A 22,262-nucleotide genomic window follows, 5' to 3' on the forward strand; every position below is an offset into this window, starting at 1 on the left:
CAATGTGAATTTCCTGATTTTGATAACCGTACTGTTATAAAAACACATAGGGCAAGTTATTGATACACAGTATTAAATAAATGTGAATTGTAACTATGTCTATTCATGGATTCCTAAGCACACAGGAGGATCAAATAGGGCCAACATCCTTAGGTCCTTAATACGAGAACAACCTCACAGGCTCACATAAGAAATTCTGCTTAGTGGTACAAGACTATAAACTCAGCTACAGAAGAAGCTAAGGAAGGAGGATTGAAAACTCAAAGCCAGCCTAGGCAATTTAGTGAGAACATGTCTCAAAATTTAAAATAATAATAATAATGGACTGGGAACGTAGCTCAGTGGTAAAGCAATCCTGGGTTCAATTCTCAGTATCAAAAACAAAACAAATCCAAGAAAGACAAAAAGAAATAAAAATTCTGGGAACCCCACAAATGTGTCCCAATCTTTCCAAAATACAATGGTTCTACCCACATGTGGCAATAATGCGATATCCTCTTCACCTTCTGATAATAACTAATCATTTTTAAGTTTCCCCTTATGTGGTTAAGAAAATGCAGGCAAAAGCTCTGCAGCAATTCCACCTCCCATGAAAACACAGAAAACCACCTAAAAAGCACTGGGTACTGCTTCTCCCACCTTATCCCTTTTCTGGCCAATATGCTCTTGGCTGAGCAGTTGGCAGTTAGACATGTGTGTAACTACTAACTCTTTGCCCTTTTATCCCACCACATGTGGGTTTCAGAAAACACCTGAACATGAGGATGGGTGCGCTGACTCAAGGTTCCCATCACTGGCATAAAGCTTACACCCCAGCCAATGCTGAGAACTGCATGTTCCTACGGAAGATGCACATCGCCCTAAGCATCTGAATTCAATTTTAACAGATGATTGACATCCTTCCCCACCTACTAAATTGAGTAAATGACAAAACGCACGTGATTAAGCTTCCAAATCTCCAAAGCTGGCTGGAGACAGGCCCTTAGAGAGTCAGCTGAGAGGCAGTAATGGCATTAAAGCCCTCTCTTCTCATGCAGAAAGATAAGTGAAAAGTTGAAAAGAAGTTATACAACTGCACTAAACTCTGTTCTCAAGGGTCTTCACTGGCATGTTCTTACTTAAGACTATATAGACCACCTTAGGATCCAAGAACATCAAATCTCTCATTACCCTTCACTGTATGCCTCAGGTAAGAGAGAATTTCCATTTTACAGACAGAAAAATTAGCAGCACCAAAGAATCAAGAAGATCCCTAAACAACACTGTCTATAGGCAAAAGAACCCAGAAGGAACCAAATACTCCACAATAAGAAAACAAATATCCTTAATTTCTGCAATTCACACACACATACACACACACATACACGCATGCACGCACGCACAGTTTATAACACTAAATTACCAGAAAAGCAACGGTGGTATCTTATTTATTTATTTTTTTCCTGAATTAAAACCTGGATGAAGACAAATTGCCCACCCTCATGGAATTACGTGGCTTCCAACCAATGCATTGCAGCCTGGCCAAACAATGTGACAGGCTTCTCGCTCTCCCTTGCAAAAGAACAGCACTGGTAGGCTCTGCAGAATTTTATGGAAGCAGTTGCAAGACTAGCCTATATTTTTTAAATATGAAAAACATTTGTGTTAAAAAAAAATCTCTCTTATTGTGGTCACCATAGGGAGAAGAGCATGTTGCCTGACTGTCTAAGAACTTTACTAACAGAACCAGTTGTCATTTAAACAATAGTGCATGCATGAATTATTTCTTTCTATTTTAAAACAACAAACTGAAGTGACAAACATCAAAGCACCAGCATCAATAAGAAGCCTCTGAGGAACAAATCTACACCTTGGAAAGCAGAACAACCAGGAGACACCGGAGCAAATAGGAAAGCAAGTAGCTGAAAAGACCTCACTAAAAAGAAAGAATGAAAGACACAAGTAACATGAAAGACCTTTGTACCAAATTTGAACAAAAGCAACTTAAACACTGTAAAAAAAACAAAACAAACAAACAAAAAAAAAAAAAAACAGGGAACTGTGAAGACATCCTAGAATAAAAGTTTCCATTGCACTTGAGGATTAAATTAACATTTACTGTCTACAGCCAAGTCTGCACGAGAAGTTTCCAGGAAGGACCATCAAGTTTGCTGACCAACATCACAAGGTAAAGACAGGGAAGGAGGTGCTCACTATTAACAGGAATCCTAGGAGCAAAAGTCTGCTAGGCATTCAGGGATTCAAGTGAGTGGAAAACAGTTCCAAATGGCCTTTCCTCAGTTTATTAAAGAACATGTGATCACTCAGCCAGCACTCACCTCTGGGCACATCTCAAGAAGAAGAAATGCACTCTGCTGATGATGGCAAGGAAGCAAACCTGCCAGCACTGAAATCCCAGCTCCTCAGGAGGCTGAGGCAGCAGGATCAAGAGTTCAAGGTCAGCCTAGGCATCTTAGAAAGACCCAGTCTCAATATTAAGCTTTTTAAAATGGGATGGGGATGTAGTTCGGTGTTAGAGTGCCCCCAGTTGAACCCCCAGTTCTGAGCAAAAAATAAAATAAAATAGAGAAGTTATGGAGGGTGGAGAGAAGTTATGGAGGGATACGTGGAGAGGACCTTGTGAGTGATCAGATGGAACAGGCAAGGTAGGGAGGAGGTATCACATAGAATCCCAGTGTCCTGAGGCTGGGGGAAGAAATACAATGCACAGGAAGCTTGGGAGAGATGGCCAACTGCTTGCATTCGAGGTGACTAAAAGGCTGGCCAACTGTGCAGCACTAAGATGAAGGTCTTAGGCTAAAGCTCTGCAAAGGAAGCAGGCCTAGAAAACCTTGCTGGCTATGAGGAAACAGCTAACAGGATGAAAACAGGTGAAACTTCAGTGAAGAAGAAAGCAAAGCCAAATACCAAAACACCAGTCCTTTGCAGAGGTGTACTGTGCAAGCCAATGGCTTCCAAACTGCTTTTATCCTCTCTGGCACAAAGTTTAGAAATCCCACCAAAGGACTCAGGGCCAGACTCCAACACACAGGGAATCTCTCCAGGCTCCACCCTCAGTCTGCAGTTAAGGAATCCTCAAACTCTGGTCAGGCACTTCTGGGTTCTAATCTGCTGCCTCAGACAGAGGACTTCTCTGTGCTGCCTCGGTACATGCACCACAGGATGGACTGTCTGCCCAGGTTCCCCTGTTCCCTCAGAGACAACAGGGGGACCAACATCTCCAAAGCAAAAACAATACAAACCACCAAGTTCTGCTGGTCCAGGAGAGGAGCTCAGATATCTACACATAGTGGGTCTGTCCTTGAAGTCTACTTTAAAATTTGTTTAAACAATTCTAAAAGCATCACCTAAATGCATTTTCTACATTATGTTCTAGAAAAGGCAACCTATTAAGTTAACCTTCATTACTTATACCCTGGGCGTAATGACATGCATTCTCTAAAGCACATTTCTTTGCCAATTTTATTTAGAGCACAGACAACTCAGATTCATACCAGCTTTGTTTATAACTTTAACAGGGGCCAGGGGAAGAACCTCCCTTTCTAAATTCTATGACTATGTAAATACTTTAAATTATAAATGTTTAATATTTAAAATCAAGCTAAACCAAACCAGTAGTTAAATTTTGTTAGAGTTCATGCCAGAATGAACTTAATTACAAATAAATAAAACTCTACATAAATGCAAACATCAATAAATACACTCACACATACATGCCATTTTAAAAATCTAAAAACTAGAATGGAAAATTTTTCAGATTGCCATTAACGTAACTTAGTCAGCACAGGTAGACTACAAAAGAGATCACAGATCTTTTACGAGGAAAGAAATATGTCCCAGAAACATTCAAACAACCATGAAAAACAAGAGTTTGTCATTTTCCATTTAAAACTGTGTTTAAAATTGACCATTCCTCTTTTGTGGATCACAAAGAAAAGATATTCAAAGGTATTTTTACCTCCTCAGTATTCCAACCTCATCCACTCTGACCTTCTTTCAACAAAGATGATAAATGGAAAAATGAAATCATTTGAGTTTCTCACAGTTTCCACACACGAACACATAACAGCAAACCCAGCTAACCAAAAGGCAAAGGCAGTGTGTCTAGGTGATCACTAATCAGGACTAAACAACATGTCCTGAGTATGTGGGAATCATTTCCTTGGATGGGGTTCGGCTCCTGCAGGGCAATGGGACAGTGGCGCTTACCTTCTTGGCTCTTTGGGCTATGTCTGGCGTTCTGGTAAGCAGCTTCTCAATCAGGTACTCTCTGTTCTGCAAAACAAATGATCCCAACAGTTTAACACCAAACATGATACATATGAATTCACAGTGATTTCAAAATAGCAGATTGACTTGGGTTTTTAAGCATGTTACCTTGGCTTTCTGGAAGAATTTGCATTTTAAAAGTTCTGCTGCTGTGGGCCTGAAAGATCAATAATAAATTAGAGTTGAAACAATGATCACTTGATAAATACACTGCCTTGATGATACAACTTAACCTTACAGTATTTCTGGAAGACTAATTTTAGGACTAGCAAAACCAGAAACTAAATTAATCATGAGTTTCGGCACCAAATAAAATAGTGCCAGTTTTCCAGTTCTTTCTAAACACCTCTACTGCACAACACATAAACTCCTGTAAGTTAAAAGCTTGGGGCATGATCAATTTTTCATTCTTCATTCTTACAGTTCACTAAGTGAATTCAGTGTTTCTAAAAGGTGACAGACTGACATGTCTGTAAGCTGAATTCCTATGTTTATTAAGAAACCCTACAAGCAGCAATCTGACCCTGTCAAAGAAACTATAGCCTACTGTGCTCTGTGATTGCCCAGGAGCAGCAGTTACTGAAAGGGCCCACAGATCCTGTGTCCAAGCTCTGTCTGCCTGGTGAAAGAACCTGCTTCAAGTGTACATGCACCACTGTTCTCAGAGGAAGGTAAATGTGGTGGAGATTAATAAATTGCAACTTCAGCTGGGCATGGTGGTGCACGCTTGTGATCCCAGGTATCTGGGAGGCTGAGGCAGAAGGATGGACAGCTTGAAACCAGCCTGGGAGACTCAATGATATACTGTCTCAAAATAAAAACTAAAAATGACTGGGGATGTAACTCAGTGGTAAAGCACTCCTGGGTTCAAACTCTAATACCATCAATCAATCAATCAATCAATCAATCAATAAAGAAATACATGCAAATTGTGGTGTTATTCAACTTGTTTCTCCATCCTATATTTCCTTCAAACTGAAAGTTAGGTCTGAAGGGTCAATTAGGTTTCACGTAGCATCTGAATGGTGATATGATGCTAACAGTTTTTCATATTTTATAGCATTTCAGATTCAGATTTTAGACTTTTGAATCAGGGATACATAACTGGTAAAGTCTGCAAATATTCCTAGATCCAAAATAACCTCAGAAATCTGCAACATTTCTGATACAAACATTTTTGCTCCCAGGTACTCCAGCTGGACTTCCTACACTTCTTGCTGCAGCATCTCAGGCACAAGTTCTGTGAGGCTATTTCACTGTTAGTGATGTTAACTTTAACCACTTGGTCCCCAGGCCCAAAGCTCTCCACTGTAAATGTAGGTTTTCCCTATTGCAATTAGCAAGTATTCCGTTGGGTAATACTTTGGCACTGTATGAATATCATGTTCCTGAAAACCTTTCCCCTAATGGCTTTAGCAAAGTGGCTTTAAATAATTGTCTCATGCAAAGTGGCAGAAGACTAGCTTTTTACTTCTATCATTCATTCTATGTTTAACCGACATTCTTCCATTAAGAATTATTTCCTAGGCTGGGGTTGTGGCTCAGCGGTAGAGTGCTTGCCTAGCATGTGTGAAGCACTGGGTTCAATCCTCAACACCACATAAAAATAAAAATAAAGGTATTTTTTCTATCTACAACTAAAATTTAAAAAAAAAATATTTCCTTCACCAATAGCTCCTTCTAATAACTTGGAATTGTGAGCTGAGGGTATAGCTCAGTAGTAGAAAGCTTGCCTAGCATGCCCACAGCCCTGAGTTCAATCCCCAGCACAGAAAAAAAAAAAAAAGTCACACAGAAAAAATTTACTAAATCTAGAGTATAGGACAGTTGGCCAGACATCTCCCCAAAGGGAAAGGGAAAGACATGAGGGAACTCTTCCAGATTGCAACAGACTTAACAAGATATAAAACCAAATGTAATACATGACCTTTGACTGAATCCTGCATTTGGAAAGAAAGAGACAAAGCTACAAAAGACACTTGAAAATGATTAGAGAAGTGTGAATGTGCTATATAGCAGTAATTTTAGGAAGCTACTATTCATTTTCTTAGGTGCAAAAAAGTATTGTGGTTATGTAGGACACATTCATTTTAAAGGCAAGCGAAGTATTAAGTCTATTATTCACTTTGTTTTAAACAGTTGAGCAAATGTTGGCAGAAAATATGGGAAATGTTAATAATTGTTAAATTTAAATCCTAGTATAGAAATAAGCATTTTTCTATTTTTTCACATTTTCTGTATGCTCTAAATCCTGGGAGCCTCAAAAACTGGGAGTTGTGTAAGCATCATTGAATATCATTGGGCATTCTTTCAGGCAGTGATTACTAAAAGTACAAGGAGTATTACACTGGGGCTGGGCATGCAAATTTAGAAGATTCCTAGTACTTGAAATGATTAGAAACCATGCTTCAGAAACTGGAAGCTCCTCTAAAGTGTTCTTAGGGACCAAACCCAAGCATGAAAAAGAATTAGGAGACACCATTGAGCACATCGGTGCCACAAACAGGGGCCATAAGTGTATTTCTGGGCAGTAAAATTTTCTACTTAAACTGTTATTACTTTTTCTTTCCTCAAATTTCAAGTGGAACACTGGCTACAGTTACCTGACAAAGGACCTTAAGTCTCCATATCCACTACAATAAATAGCTAGCAAATTGCTAATTGCTTTGAGTAAATAAAGGCCTAAACAACAGGTGGGCAATATTCCTTGGTAAACTCATTATATTTAAGAATCTGCACCTTGGTTAAAAAGCACAGAACTTAAGAAAGAATCTAGCCATTTTTAATGACGTAACTTTGCTTATTATTTTAATGCCTACTCATCCTGATCATCAGCAATATTTCTAGCTTTTTACTTCTATCATTCATTCTATGTTTAACTGTCATTACACAGGGGCTGAGAAGGATTTTTGTGGCCCATGTGACACCTCACAACATGAAACAAAAATTTAAAAACCAAGAAGGTGGCTGGGTCTGGTGGTGTGCCCCTCTAATCCCAGAACTCAGGAGGCTGAGGCAGGAGGATCATGAAAGCCCAAGAGCTGAAACCAGCCTGGGCAATGTGGCAAGTGCTGTCTCAAAAAAAAAAAAAGAAAGAAAGAAAGAAGGAAGAAGGAAGGGAAGAGAGAGAGAAGGAAGGAGGGAGGGAAAAGAACACTATAAATAACTTAGATTTTCTCTAAAAAGTAAAAGCAACTCTGAGATCAAGATGATTAAGAAAGTCAGGGCCACTATTTTGTTTGAAACCCTCATGGTCTCATCTCTGGCCAACAGGTAAAACAGACTCCTAGTTCATCTCTCTGACACCTCTTGCTCCTCATTCACTGCATCATCACAATGCTGCCCATATTAGTACCTAAGAGGGGGAAAAAAAACTGACCCTTTCTTATTCATCCTCAGAGATTTCCATGGCCTGAAATAAAAGAAAGTTTTCTAGATCTGGATTCCTCCATCATCTCCCTCATGCCCACGTACTCTCTCCTTCAGCTACAGTGATGTTCTCACCCATCTCTTGATCTTTCATGACAGGGAGCACAGTGATTTTCCTGCTTCAAATTTTTCCATAACCAACTGGCACACCTTGCTCATCAGTCAAGAAACAATTGAGATGTCATCATTTTCAAAGGCACCTCTCCCAGCTCCTGGAGATAGAATGCACAGCTCCGACCCCATGCTCACCATGCTCACCCCGCACTACACACACACTCCCACTCTCCATTCATATGGATCTATGGCCCCACCTCCACTTCACTGGCTCAGGAGCCCTTCCAAATCGGGAACTACACAGGATTTATTTTTATATTCCCAGTGCCTAGCACAGAACAGAAAACTGCGGTAGCTGGATTTCATATTATCATCATCTATGAGGTGAAAGTGACTTTGCTAGACATGTGGACCCAGTACTGTAACTCCTGCAGCTAGATTTAGTCAGGACCCAAATCTAAGCATCTGTTCAGTACAGTGGGGATTGTGAGAAAGATGCAATAAAAAGGAGACTTGTGCTAGTGGAAAAGAAAAAAAAATTAGGGACAGGAAAGAGAGATACTTAGCAGAGAAAGAGGTGCTGAGCTGGGGAGTCAAAATGCCTCCCTTACCCTCTCACCTCTGTGCCTCCCATTCTCCTTGTGCACAGGAAAGGTCAAGTCTAGCACCAAAGTAGAGAGGAGGCTGGGAAATGCCAGGCATACCTTCAGCTCCAGGACTGGGAAAAGGCTTTCCCTTCCCCTGCAAGGTCATTTCTATGGTAACCAAAACTGTAAAGGGGAAAAGCACAAAAGAAAACCCCTTCCTCTGCACTTCTCTCCACCTCTGGCCTTCATCAGTAAACATAAAAATATGATGATGTAAGAAATTGAAAATGGTTCAAAAAACCCACAATCTCCCCCCACCCCCAGGCACAAATGGTAAGCTATAGATCATTCCAAATCTATACAGAGAGTAACTAAATAAAACGTCACTGTTTCCTTGTCCTGCTCAAGTCAGCTGGAGTGTTTGTAGCTGTGGGGTACAATCCCACGTGTCTCAAACCAGCTACCTGAGGAAGTAGGGGGGAAAGAAGCAGGAAGAAATGGAAAATGACAGAGGGAAGAGAGTGGCAGAAGGTGCTAGGAAAACAGAGGTGCCTGCTGCTGCTTAGATCTCAGGGTTTGTTTGGGGTTCTTTGTTGTGGCTTTTAGCCTCTCACATTCGTTTAGTTTTATGCCATAGAAACTGTTGATGTGGAGTCATAAGTGCTCCTGCCTTTCAGCTGAGTTCTTCGGGAGAAAGAATTCTGCACAGTCATGTCTTCTATGGTCACTAACATAATATAAATCCAGACACTGTTTTATAAGAAATGCTAAAATGCTACCAGCAACCAATATAATGGTCCAGGCTTTCAATGATGTTTCCATTTTAAATCTTAAAAAAAAAAAAAAAACAATGCAGTAATCTCCAAGTACTAATATTCTCAGAAGCAAAGCTCTTAGAAGATCCAGTTAATACATATGGATGAACTAAAGTCCATGAGACTTAAAATAATTCTCAAAGGATTCAGAATGAATATGCTATAGTATAAATCGTTCTAACAACTTGCATTAATAAGTTTTAACAGCCCACTGACCTCATGCAGAGCTGCTCTTCTTACCCCATCCCCCTGCCAAGAAATAGTCAAGTTTTTATTCATTTCTAAAAGATTAATCTGTGTAACATCCACCCCCTTGTTGCTCAAAGAAAACATTGGTTCTTTTTATAGTTTGTCACCCATACAAAGCATGTAATCTATAAGATCATGGCTCATTTTTTAAAGAACTAGCAAGATGTTCTGCTACAAAAATATAAGTAACTCTGTGTCTATGCTAATGCATAGACCTCCAGGAGGCACAGAGCTCCAACACCCCAGCTCTCTCTCAGAAGGCAACTCCCATGAGCTCTCAAGGTTGACAAAAAGCTCAGCCCTCTACAGCAAGCCTGAGAGCTCCTACACAGGAGTCAATGAGTCCTGGTTACTGTTTCCCTGTGATACTTTTTTTCTCATTGCTCAAAAGTTCTTAGCAATATCAGAGCTTTAGTACCAGTCAACTACTGGTACTAAAGAGCTTTAGTACCAGTCAACTACTTTTAGACTACAGGTCTAAAAGTAGTTGACTACAGATCTACATGAAGGAAATAGAAATAAAATTTACCCCAAAGTTTCCATCAACTCTTCAACCCACTTGAATCTGGTTCTGTTTCTGAAATTCTTTTCAAAGGGCCCAAATCACCCCCCAAAATTTCAAACACCCAAATATCTCCAGGAGTTCAAGAAAGAGCACCAAGTACTTATGACAGACCTGGCACTGTGCACATAAAGATGAATAGCACAGGTCCTTCTTCACAATTCATGGAAAGTTTGGGTGTGTAAATCAACATGTACACAGTGTAATTGTGTGTACATGCTACAAAAAGCCATATCATCAGCATACTGTAATTATTGCATAAAGTTACAGCAGTTCCACTTGGTCAGGAATAAAAAAAAAAAAAGGCAAATAATGAACAGCAATCTCAATTTCCTGAGCATTTAAGGACTCCTCAGGCACTGTACTACCTCTGTCTGCTTTACATACCTGATTTTATTCCATCCTCCAACAAGCCTGTGAAGTCAGTAGTATAGGCCCACTGTATTGACAAGAAACTAAGGAAGAGAAGGCTAATGCAGAGTTGGCAATGCAACCCAGATGTACCCCACTTGAAGATGTGGCATTTGAACTGAGTATAAAAAGAGGATAGAGAAGGGACAGAGGGAGGGCAAGAGTTCTTGAATGGCAATGTGCAAAGGCTCAGGGGACTAAAAATATTCTGGAATATTCACAATTTCAGAATTGCATCACTCAGTTAAATCCTTATCAATCTGGTAAGAAGCACATATTTTATTTTAAAATACCCTATGTAAAAATAATACAATATCACTTTTTTCCATTGTCACTTTTACGAATCTTTTGTGTGTGTGTGTGTGTGTGTGTGTGTGTTTGTGTGTTTGTTTTCTAACTCACATACATTCTCCAATCCGTGTCTTTCCAATAAAGTAAAGAGCATCTCAGGAAGTGGATGTACCACGAGTAGAGACTTTAATGGTTGGTTCTGGAGAACAACTAAACAATCTTGAGGGCAGATGAGGTTACAGAGAAAATGAATAAGCAATTAACACTTTGCCTATCAATAATGTTCTCAGGTAGTCTAAGGGAAAGATTTCATAAGAATGTGAATACATAGCATATGGCTCTTTTTTAAAGGATTTCATTTATTTATTTATTCATTATTTATTTATATCATAGAACCTAATATTTCAGCTCATATAACATATGGAAACCTGGAAAAACTTTCAAGATTACTAAGAAATAAAAGTGGTCCGTCAAATACATTGCATGTCAATCTAATTTGTTTTGACCAAATTAAAATTTTCCTAAAGAAATATACTGCTCTATCATTAAGTACACTGGCAATTCCACCCCACAGAGCCATGTGCTTACCAGACATTCTGCATCACAGCCACTAGGTGGGATCTCAACTAGTTCAAAACTCTCAAAGACCATCAGGAGCAATGCAGAACAAATGGAAAAAACAAGCAGTCCTCTCACTGAGCTAGGAAAAATCAAACTCTGTCTTCTTGGTGATGTCAAAGTTTTGCCAAACACAAGGGAAGACAAGCAAATGCTGAGGGACCAAACTGCAATCTAGGGGCATTTCTACCCCAAAGGAGCAAAGAAATAAATCAAGAAACACTGAGGAAATGAGTCCTATGCAACAAACATAAAAGGACAACTGAAATGTTTGAAGAGTTTTGAAACATCTTATAGCATTATTTACAATAAATAAATTCAAGATGCTGGGCTGTTTAGTCTTCTTGACTATTTGCTCTTCTGAAACATCCTGCAAAATGTGTTTAATCCAGAGAAGGGCAGCCTGGCTCAAACAGGAATTTACTGTGTGATGTTAAAGGCTTAACAAGTTCCATAAAGATTAAGGCAGAGAATAAAGGAATCCCTTGTAGCAGGAGGGTCCATCTCTATGAAAGAAAGTTTCAGAAGAGAAATCAAATTACTATGTTTTAAAACATAAGTATAAAATTGGATCCTTGAGTGGGCTAGGGTAGACCGCAGGTGGATAGCATCCCTTCCAGGTCTGAGATGATGATGCCACACACAACCAGGTCTGTACAAAGGGATCTTCCCAGGCAAGGCATTCATGTGGTACACATCATTAACATTCTGCTCTAGGGAAAAGAACACTGAGCTCCATGATCACTACCCAGGTTATTTCAAAGTAACAGAATGTAAGAAGGAAGAAATGAATTCAACAGACAATCTAGATTGCAGGGCAATAACACAGGAATAAAGAGGAAACACTAAAGTTAATTCAAAGCCATTTGCTTCCGTTTATAGGATTAATATTTCTAGGTAAAAATCTCCTTAATCTTCTTTACTGATAATCTTTTAAACAGCACAAACAACTTGTTCTACAACTAAAAAGGAAGCTCATGCAAAATTCAATAGTTCTGCCTGGTTTAGACTGGTGCTAGCCGGATATTCAAATCCTGAGAGGTCAGCTCAACCTACAGTGCAGAATATTGGCTCAGCTTCTGAATGAGGCACTGCCAATTTCTTTTGATTTCGGTTTTACTTCATTTCCTTTGATGACAGAGCCCACACCTAACAAGTACAATGAATCTTATTAACAAAAATTTTCCTCTGCCTCCAGTTGTCAACACTTTCCTTTTTTCCCCCTTGGACAGACACTGTCTCCCACTAACAGGATAGAAATCCGGGGGCCAGAGCAGGGTTCCCTTGAGACTAGAAGTACCTTCCCAGTGTCCTCACACAGCCTCTCCCCATCCACAAACAAAGCTTTGTCAGGATTCAAACCAGGTCATTAACTCCTCCACGAAGTTTGACATACCTTTTGGAAGGATCTTTTTGAAGACACAGTGAAAGTAATTTTCTAAAGGACTTGCCATACTTTTTCATCATTTCTTTATCTTCTACTCCAGTTTCTAAAGTGGGTGGATCATTTTGCAAAGTCAACATTAACACCTGCAGCAGAAACAAGCGTGAAGATAGAACCTCAGTATAGTAATTGCTACAGTGGAATTTGTTATTTTTTACAAAAGCATCAAAGACCCTGATGACTCAAAATGGAGTAGGGAGGAAGAGCATGAGAAGAAGATTACCACTAAATAGGGAAGAGAGGAGGGAGGAGAAGGGGAATTGCAAGGAAGATGGAAGGAGACCCTCATTGATATACAGAATACATGTATGACTATGTGAGGGAAAAAAAAAAAAAGAAGTGTGTCACATTAGATTGGGTAGAGAGAAGTGATGGGAGGAGAAGTGAGGGGATGGGGGATAGGAAGGACAGCAGAATAAAATAGACATTATTATTGCTGTATGTATATACGTGACTGTATAATTTTCTCAGAAAAATGAGAAATTATACCCCAACTGATTCAAATGTATAATATGTCAAGATCATGGTACTGTCATGTGTAACTAATTAAAACAATTTTTTTAAAAAGCATCAAAAATCCTCCTTCATTAGGTACAAACATGCTTTTCCAAGAGTTTTAACTTTCCAAAAATTGTGTACTAAAAGCTTTCATTTCCCTCTGCCAATCTGTTCATGTACCCTTTAACCTTTTTGTTGCTCCACTGACAGAACTTACAAAATGTGCTGTATGTGTTAAAAATGATCTTCCAAAAGCAACCAGGACAGGGCTTTCTGGGAACTGGCTCTCCCAGGGCCTCAAGGAGCACGTAGCTCCAGCCCTGTCTGGTTGGGAAAGAGAGTGGTGGAGGGGAGAGAAAGGCACATTCATGTGTGCAAGCCATTCACACATGGGACCCACCCGTCCACAGGGCTTCTGTAACATATTACCAAACCTAAAAATAAAATCACAACATCCCAGGAGGTAACACGATTTCCTTTTGGAAAAAAAGAGAGAGAGAGAGAGAGAGAGAGAGAGAGAGAGAGAGAATGAATTGCTAAAAGGGCTTGGCAAAATTGAGAAAACAAGATACTGAAAGATAGCCAGAATATAATTGAGTTATGAAAAACCATAATAAGTCCAAAAGGCCATGCTGCATTGGGGGCGCGGGGGGGGGGGGAAGAGATGGACAGAACAAAATGAAATACAACTTCTAATCACAAAGGTAAAAATTCCACTCTTTTGCACTAACTTTAAGATTATTTACTTTCAAAAAGTAGAATGTGTAAAAAACTACTGACCTACAAAATGAGTAAACCTCATTAATGCATAAATCAGTCCTAATTTATGCAAATGCTATACATGTCAAGACTCTTTTCAAACACTTTCAGATGTGTGAATAGATGAAGGATGAAAGTGACAGTTTATTGTTTGTGGAGGATAATAGCCAAAAGCAGAATGGAGGGGACTGCAGATTCTGAAGAATCGTCCTAATGGGCTTCAGGCTGGGATGGCAAATGCCCTTTGGATTCAGATGGGAAGTGCCAAGCAATGAGAAAAAAAAAAAAAAAGAAGAAGAAAAACTGGATGAAAGAAAAAGTCCTCAGAGTGACTTCAGTACTTTATCTCCAAAAGGGTCACTTTTATTATTCATACTTGGATTTTAAATGTTCTGCTAAGAATCAGGTATGGACAGAGAGGACAGACAGACCGACAGACAGACAGACACACACACACACACACACACACACACTAAAATCTTAACCATGTTAAAAATATAAAAAGAAATATATACAGGAGGAGTGGTAGAGAGCACATGCTTAGCATTCACAAAGCTATAGGTTCAATCCTCTGCACCAAACAATATAAAACAAAGAAAGTAACTACACTAAAACCTTAATATAGATTTTCTGTGATTGATGAAATTATGGATGGTTATTTTTCTTCTTTGTTCTTATTTGTACTTTCAAATTTTCTAAAATAATAAATTATTACTTTTGGGAGGGAAGAAGGGTCCTGTAGCTCAGTCCCAGGGCCTTGTACTTGCTAAGCACGTGCTCTGTCACTCAGCTACACCCCCACCCCTACTTCTTTTTAATCAGTAAAGCTATTTAACTTGTTTATCCTTGGTTTTAATGTTTTTAATTCTCCTAATTTTTTCCCAATAAACATGAAATATCCACAGACCATATTCTTTTTAAAATATCTTCATAATTTCCATTAAACTATTTCAGCCTCAAAACTAAACCCAGTTGAGGAAATTAACCCTTATGCTACCAATTAAGAACTAAGAAAAATAATGACTATGGTCTGATAAAAGAACAACAAAATCCTGAAAATAGCATCCAAAGTACATGTTGCTTTGTGAAAGCATTGTGATTCGCTTACATTAAAGGAGCCACCGATGCTACACTATAAAGGCAGGGGTGACAATGGTGCAGATCGTGGAAAAAAAAAATCTTAAAATCTGGGAAATCCATCTGCAAAGATGACATCACCATAATCTACTCTTAGACTTTCTTTGAGGACCTGGGATTATGCTGCACTCAAAAGATTAATGACCAGCATTTGTCATAGCTATAGACCTCTATGAACCAATCTGATCACATTCTTTCCTCAAGTCTGTGCTAGCAATGCAAATCAAATTTCAAAGCTGGGAATTGTACTACTTTTGTCCACTCTGTCCACTGAGAAAATCAAACAACATTCAACTTGACTACACCCCTCCCATTCATTCTCCTAAGGTCTGAGAGAAAAATAAATTCGTTCAAGAGCATTAGAGAATAGATGCCATTCAATCACATTTCAAATCCAACATATTATTTCCAATAGTAATTACTTTCATGGGAGGGTATTTGTGATAAGGCGCTGCTCCTGTTGCTAATTCAATGGCCGTTATTCCAAAACTCCACATGTCAGCCTTGAAGTCATAGCCTCTCACCTAAAAGAAAAAAGACAGAAAACAAAAAACAATATGATGGAGCAGGCATGTTACACATCACAAATTCCACATTTTTATCTGAAATCCAGAGTTGTTTATGCATAACTTCCACATCAGTTTGCTAAGGTCTAGCAGTTAGAAATTGAATCAATGTACATGATGCATTCTACTAAAATGACTGATGTGAGTGAAATGCTAGTGTGTTAATGATATTACTAACTGCACTGTATCAACCAAGATAACCTCTACTTTTTTTTTTACCTGTTCCATGACTTCAGGTGCCATCCAACATGGGGTGCCAACAAATGTTTTTCTTACTTTATTCCTTGTAACATCACCCCCTGTTGCTAAGAATGCACTTACCCCAAAATCTGAAAGGAAAAAAAAATCATCATTATTTTGGGTAAGACATGATCGATTATAAATTCTGATTCTTTCAATATAACTCTTCTGGTGAGCATTACAGTGGCAAGGAATCATTGCAAACATGTTCCTGGAGATCTCTCAGTCATACAAGGGGGTGGTCCTACCATATGTCATCCTGCACACCCTAATGGGTCAGCAAGTCCCCTGGCACCAGAGCTCAGCATAACAAATTATGTTTTCTTCTGAAAAGTTATCAAAAGTCATAATGTATAATAAAGAATTACAACACAAATGAAAATATAAACATTTCCAAAGCACCGAATATAAAGTTGTTTTATCTTTAGACAAGATTAATTTTAGAAAATCATATTTAAGAATACCACTGGAGAAAGTGAAACTATGTGCTAAGGTATGTGGTATGGTTCCTTTTTGTGTTTTTTATTATGATCTTCTAGCTGCTTTAATTCAAAGTTCTCAATGTAGAGAGAGTATAGAGAGGTAATGTTTTAAAAATAAAAGAGGAATAACATCCATCTTTCACATTCCAATACCCTCGCCTTGACAGTGTTCATCAACATCTTAGCAAAATTGTAACGGCAAGTGCACAAATCCTCAAATACAAAGCCAACAAGCTTAGGTTTGTCCACATGCAGCAATCAACACAAATGAAAAACTCAGTAAGAAAAGATTATTTTTTTTTCCTCATGTTTGCTTTCCAAATGATCTTCCTAAGTAGAGATGGAATGCTTTGTAGAATCAAAATAACACTTATTAACACCCATTATAAAGTTCATTGTGTGAGATTAATTAAGCACACTATAGATGCAGACAAGCATATATGTAAGAATTATCTCTATATATAACAAGAGAGAGGAGAACACTTGGTGTTTATTAATGCATGAAATCATAAGTACATGTTTGTATAAAGGTCAAAAGCAATTAATAGGTTAAAGACTAGTATACTTTGTAATAGCCAAGTCAAAGACCTCTGGATAGTGAACTGGTAAATAGTAAAAAGAAAGGGTAGTTAACACCTCAACACCAACCACATAGAATACTGTGGAGTATGGCTCCTGAAAACAGCTTTAATGTAATTCTCCTTTGCCAGTTCCCTTTGCTGACTGTTAGAATGACAGCAATTACTAAACAACCTAAGTACAAACCAAGGTCAAAATGTATTAACATTTGCTTTAGGCCTATAATATTAAGTTATACAACTGGGTGATTTAATACATGATAACCAGTTCCCTAAGTAGAAACATGTTGATAGCTTCATTTTATTTACATTTAAATATACTCCACTCCCAAAAGGATTTCAATTACAAGTAAAAGAAATGAAAATTGACAAATGGAATTTTTGTTCCAACTACTACTCTGATATTAATATTAAACATTAAGCAAAAGTACATTTTGAAAAAATAATTGCCATATAATTTAACTTGCATATATAAATCCAACTCTAAAACTCTTTAAATTTTCATCAGAAAATTTAAAGAAATTTTATCAGAAAACTAAAGTCTTGTGAAAAAAAATCTCTAGAACTAGTCAATCACGTCTCTTATGGGCAGGAGAATATATAATCCATCCTCTTACAGAGAATTAGGTGAACTGAACCATTTGTAGGCATCTACTATTTTTGGTTAGAGAAAAAGGATACAAAAATGCTTTCAAAAATATTAAGTTCAGTGAATTCAACATTCGATTTTTTATTGAAATTATTTTATAACATGATAGCACAAATAAATATATGTAATCTGTAAATAATTAAGGATATGAGTAAAGGCTGCTTTAAATGAAAAATATAATCATCTTAATGTAGCTAAAGCAATCTGGGACCCTAAAGTCTCTTCCTGAAAGATATAATCCAGATAAAAATCAAAAATTAACATTATATATCTTTTCAATTCCTTAAAAATACTATGTGCTTACATTAGATATTTTAAAGGCTGGCAAAACAGCTGAGCAAGATATATAGTAGCATTTCATTTTTGACAATATCCCTTCAATATATCGTTCGTGATTCACATATTTATTCATAGCCTCCACTTAGAACATTCACTTTAAAGTTATAAACAGATGGTTAAATGTCTTAAAGCTCAGAACAAAAATTCCAGAAGCAGAAAACACCAATCCTAACATCCACTAGCTCTTGGGAGCAGAATAAATACACAAATTGCTCCTGTGTATGGCTAATGTGTATAGGGAAAGATTTATATGTACAGAGACACGGAACATTTTAACCAAAGTACATAGTGTGCTTGTACAAACAGGAAAATTGGTATACTCTGTTGGGTTAGCTTACATATGACAGTGAGAACAGGGTGGCAGAACAGCAGAGTGAAAGCCACCCTTGCTTCCTAAGGGGCATGTCTAGGTGGCCAAAGGGAATACTGGGTCAGAGACCATGAGCACTTCTCTAGCAACATGAAATCAAAGCTCCAAGAAGAGTGAGCCAGCCCATCTTCCTACCTGTAGAACAACTGGAGAATATGGATAATAAAAGGGACTTTAAAGAAGCTGGCATCCTAGTAAGTAAAGGGCTCCAACATCTTTTGAGCCCATCCACTTCTTCCCTTCCCTCCAGCCACCGCCTCAGTGTCAGTCAGCACTCCTTGCCAAGATGCCTATGGCAGCCTCCTAAGTTCCCACTGCCTGATCTCCCCAGATCTAGGATCTAGCAACCAGGCTTTTCTGGCCCAGACCTGAGCCCTCTATAAAAGTCTTTAAAGTGTACAACAACCCCCAGGGTGAAGTCAAAATGTGTTAGCCTAACACATAAACCTGACCCCCTGTCATCTCACACCTCACCTGTCACTACTCCCAGCTCCAGCCAGTGGCCCATACATAGCCCCACTCAGCTGCTTACTTTTCACTCCTGACCCCAATGCCTGCTTAGCCTCACCAGTGATGCCACTGCACATGGTGCTCATCATCCATGCACATCATCTTGTCCACTATGGAGAGGACACCAGCAGAGGGCATTCCGCATGTCCTGAGTGACAGAAGCAGTTTGGGCATCCTGACCTTGCAATTCCGTCAATGTACATCCATCACCTTTATTTAATTTGTCAAGAATCATTTAAGCCACACTGTTCATTGTTTTATTTTTGATGTTTCAATGCTAAGCCTTGAGGAGGATCTACAGGATTTTGAGATACAGTCATCTGACTTTAAGAGCATTAGATCTACCAGGAAACAGCATGCAGTGACAAGTGAGGGTGGAGAGTCACAATGCTTAAGACTGAACAAGGGACTTGTCCATATCTGAATGGGCTTCTGTTTCCTCATCAGGCTTCTTACCTTGCACCTATTTTTATTTTACTTTCATATTTGGAAGATTCTCCTGCTAATTTTTACCATGCATGAATATTCTTTACAATAACTGTTAGGTCGGTCAATAAGCTACTGTTCTCTGCCTTCTAATCAACCAAGTATGTGGGCTGAGGGGTCAGCATTAGCAATTTTCTGAGGTAGATAAAAGAGAGAGAAAGAGAAATAAAGATGTGTTTTTCAACTATAAGAATGTCACCATCTTGGGCTGGGGATGTGGCTCAAGCGGTAGCGCGCTCGCCTGGCATGCGTGGGGCACTGGGTTCGATCCTCAGCACCACATAAAAATAAAATAAAGATGTTGTGTCCACCGAAAACTAAAAAATAAATATTAAAAAAAATCTCTTTCTCTCTCTTTTTAAAAAAAAGAATGCCACCATCTCAGAAGGATAAGACATGAAATAATCAACAACAGAAAATATAAAATCTAACACGATGTTGTCTGTGTAGAGGTGCAGGAGCTAGGACTATAATGGTCATGGAAGACTGTAACTGAAGTGGGCCTTGGACCCAACCCTGCAAATGAGGTGAAGATCTGATAGTCAAGCCTAACAGGAAATGAGTTCCAGACAAAGACACAGCATGAGCAAAGCACAAGTGTGGAGCCAAGAAGAAAAACTGTCTGACAGCTGCCAGGGTCAAGAACTCAAATACTTACAGGGGCCAGGCAGGAAAATAAAGGAGGGAGGAGGGTCCTGAAACCAGCAGCAGGAGCCCAGTGATCAGGGCACTTGACACACAGTATCAGTGCAGCTGAGTGCTGGGCCCCTTGGGGATCCTGGAGCCCATTCTCAGACCCCCATCCCCCACTCAGGCCAAAGGCAGGCTTCTGCCATGAAGCCGAAGAAGAAAATCAGCATCAGGGAAATGGGGACCTGATGTCCCCAGATCTCCCAGTTTTCCCAGAGAAGCCGGACATAGCAATCTTTATGTAAAAGCACCCGTTTTTGTTGTTGTTGGCAACAAATCCATAAAACTTATAAAGAAGAAACAACTGGGAAAGCAATTCCTCTGGCCTAATTTAGTCTGCAAAACTAGTCTGCCAGCTGTGTTGTTCTGAGGTCTAAAATTTACCTAAAAATACTTCAACATATACTGAGTGACATTATGCTGGCAACCCTACAACCCAAGTGGTCAGCTGGCCTTCTAACCAAGAATGGCCAGCACTGAGGGATTCTGGCAGCACTTGATTCAGGACAGCTGCTAGAAATATTTCTATTATCCATATCTGAATACAGACAAGTATGGTCCAGGTGAAATGTCAAAAAGGGATAGTTACTAAGGAGAACAACACCATGATGCAGGTCACAAGTGGGCTTTCCATTAGCAAAAACTAAGTTTTCCACACTGAGAGCAGCTGAAAAGTTTTTAGACATTCTCCCCACCCCTGCATGTATAGAATAAAAGGATCTAGTCAGGCCCATGTATAAACTAAACCCCTAACCAGTTCTGTGTGTATTTGGATTCCTGATGCCAAAGATAAGGGCAAAGGAAAACTGCATCTGGAATCCTGAATTGTCTGCCTCAAGTAAATTTCTCATTCGCCTACAAGAAAAAAGAGCTAGGATTGCCTTGGGCTTAGAGAACAAATTGTGAGAACCATTTGGGGGCTTGCTTGCTGAATCAAGGCAAAATTAGACTGAAAACTGATTTCCTTAAAGTCTAAGAGGGAGGTTATGCATGAGTAAGGAACAATCCTCACCTACCTCAAATTTCTATGGCATCTATAATTATCTTTGAAAAGGAACCTGAATTGTGCATGGAAAAAAACTGGCTCCAGGTCGATTCAATTGGTTAGAGAGTAACAGAATCAATGCTTGATAGTTCAGCACTTCCTAAAGGCAGACACAAAGGGTTAAGAGAGACAGTGATTCCTTCAGTGCTCTAAGGGGTTAGTTAGGAGACAGAGAGAGCCCTACTGGTTTTAGGGGGCCCTGCGAGTTTCTGGCTGTAGAACAGCCTCATTTCCCCAAAGGCAAGGCTTTATAAAGTCAGGAAGCACTGGGAAGGACAGTTGAAGAGCCCAAACACGGTGTGAGCATCAGGGAAGAGAACTTGTTGCCCTTTGTCTCTAGAGAAGAAAATGTGGGAAAAGTAACCATGCAGGGGTATTCAGGAGAGGAGAGGGCAGGGCCGACTGCAGCCATAACCCATCAGTAAAATCAACAGGGCCGGTATGAGAAGGGATACTCTGGTAAGGGGAAGGATCACACAAATTCTTGAGAAAATAGGACAACTTAGTGGATATAAGAATTGAAAAAGAAGAAGGTATAAAAAGATTAAATGACTTGGGCTGGGGCTGTAGCTCAGTGGTGGAGCGCTTGCTGAGCATGCATGAGGCACTGGGTTCAATCCTCAGCACCATATAAAAATGAATAAATAAAATACAGGTATTGTGTTCATCTACAACTAAAAAAAAATTTAAACTAAAATTTAAAACAACAAAAAAAAAGATTAAATAACTTGCCAAGGAACACATAGCAAGTTATTGAGGACATGAATAAAAACCACAGTCCTTCGAAAAGGAAGCTAGCCACTTAGCTCATAGACTCCTTTTCAGGAAAGTTCAGTGTATTTTTCTTCACTGAAAAGGAAGTTCAGAATAGGATAATGGTGTTAATATTCCACAACTCTAAGCTCTTCCCCAAGTAAAGATCAAGTTGTGATTACCCAACTCAGGAAAACTAGTTTGAGGTTCTCTGGTTAATCCTCAATGTCATATTTATATCATCAAAAACAATCCCTTTGTAATGTGATTTACTGCCCAGTTTTTTTTTTCCCTCTGTTTCTTTCTTTCTCATGAGGGACTCACTCTCAAGACTTCACTGGCAAAACTGAAATTTACTGCAAAACACCCAGGCCCATTTTCAGCACTGCCAGCACCCAGCCCCTGGGAGCAGCATGGATTTCCTTAAAACT

The 22,262-nt window shown here is 39.1% G+C and overlaps 1 protein-coding gene across 1 annotated transcript in view; it reads right to left on the bottom strand.

The window, feature by feature from the left end:
- Stk39 (serine/threonine kinase 39) overlaps positions 1–22,262 on the bottom strand; it is a 269,628-nt gene that overhangs the window by 152,219 nt on the left and 95,147 nt on the right. Inside the window, exons 6-10 of the mRNA XM_026389549.2 lie at positions 15,909–16,018; positions 15,546–15,647; positions 12,682–12,815; positions 4,378–4,426; positions 4,210–4,275 (exon numbers count right to left, since the gene is read on the bottom strand). Of these exons, the coding sequence (XP_026245334.2) occupies positions 4,210–4,275; positions 4,378–4,426; positions 12,682–12,815; positions 15,546–15,647; positions 15,909–16,018 (461 nt within the window). The remainder of the gene's footprint in view (positions 1–4,209; positions 4,276–4,377; positions 4,427–12,681; positions 12,816–15,545; positions 15,648–15,908; positions 16,019–22,262) is intronic.

Source organism: Urocitellus parryii, chromosome 1 (assembly GCF_045843805.1).
Source record: "Urocitellus parryii isolate mUroPar1 chromosome 1, mUroPar1.hap1, whole genome shotgun sequence".
Classification (NCBI taxonomy): Eukaryota; Metazoa; Chordata; class Mammalia; order Rodentia; family Sciuridae; genus Urocitellus; species Urocitellus parryii.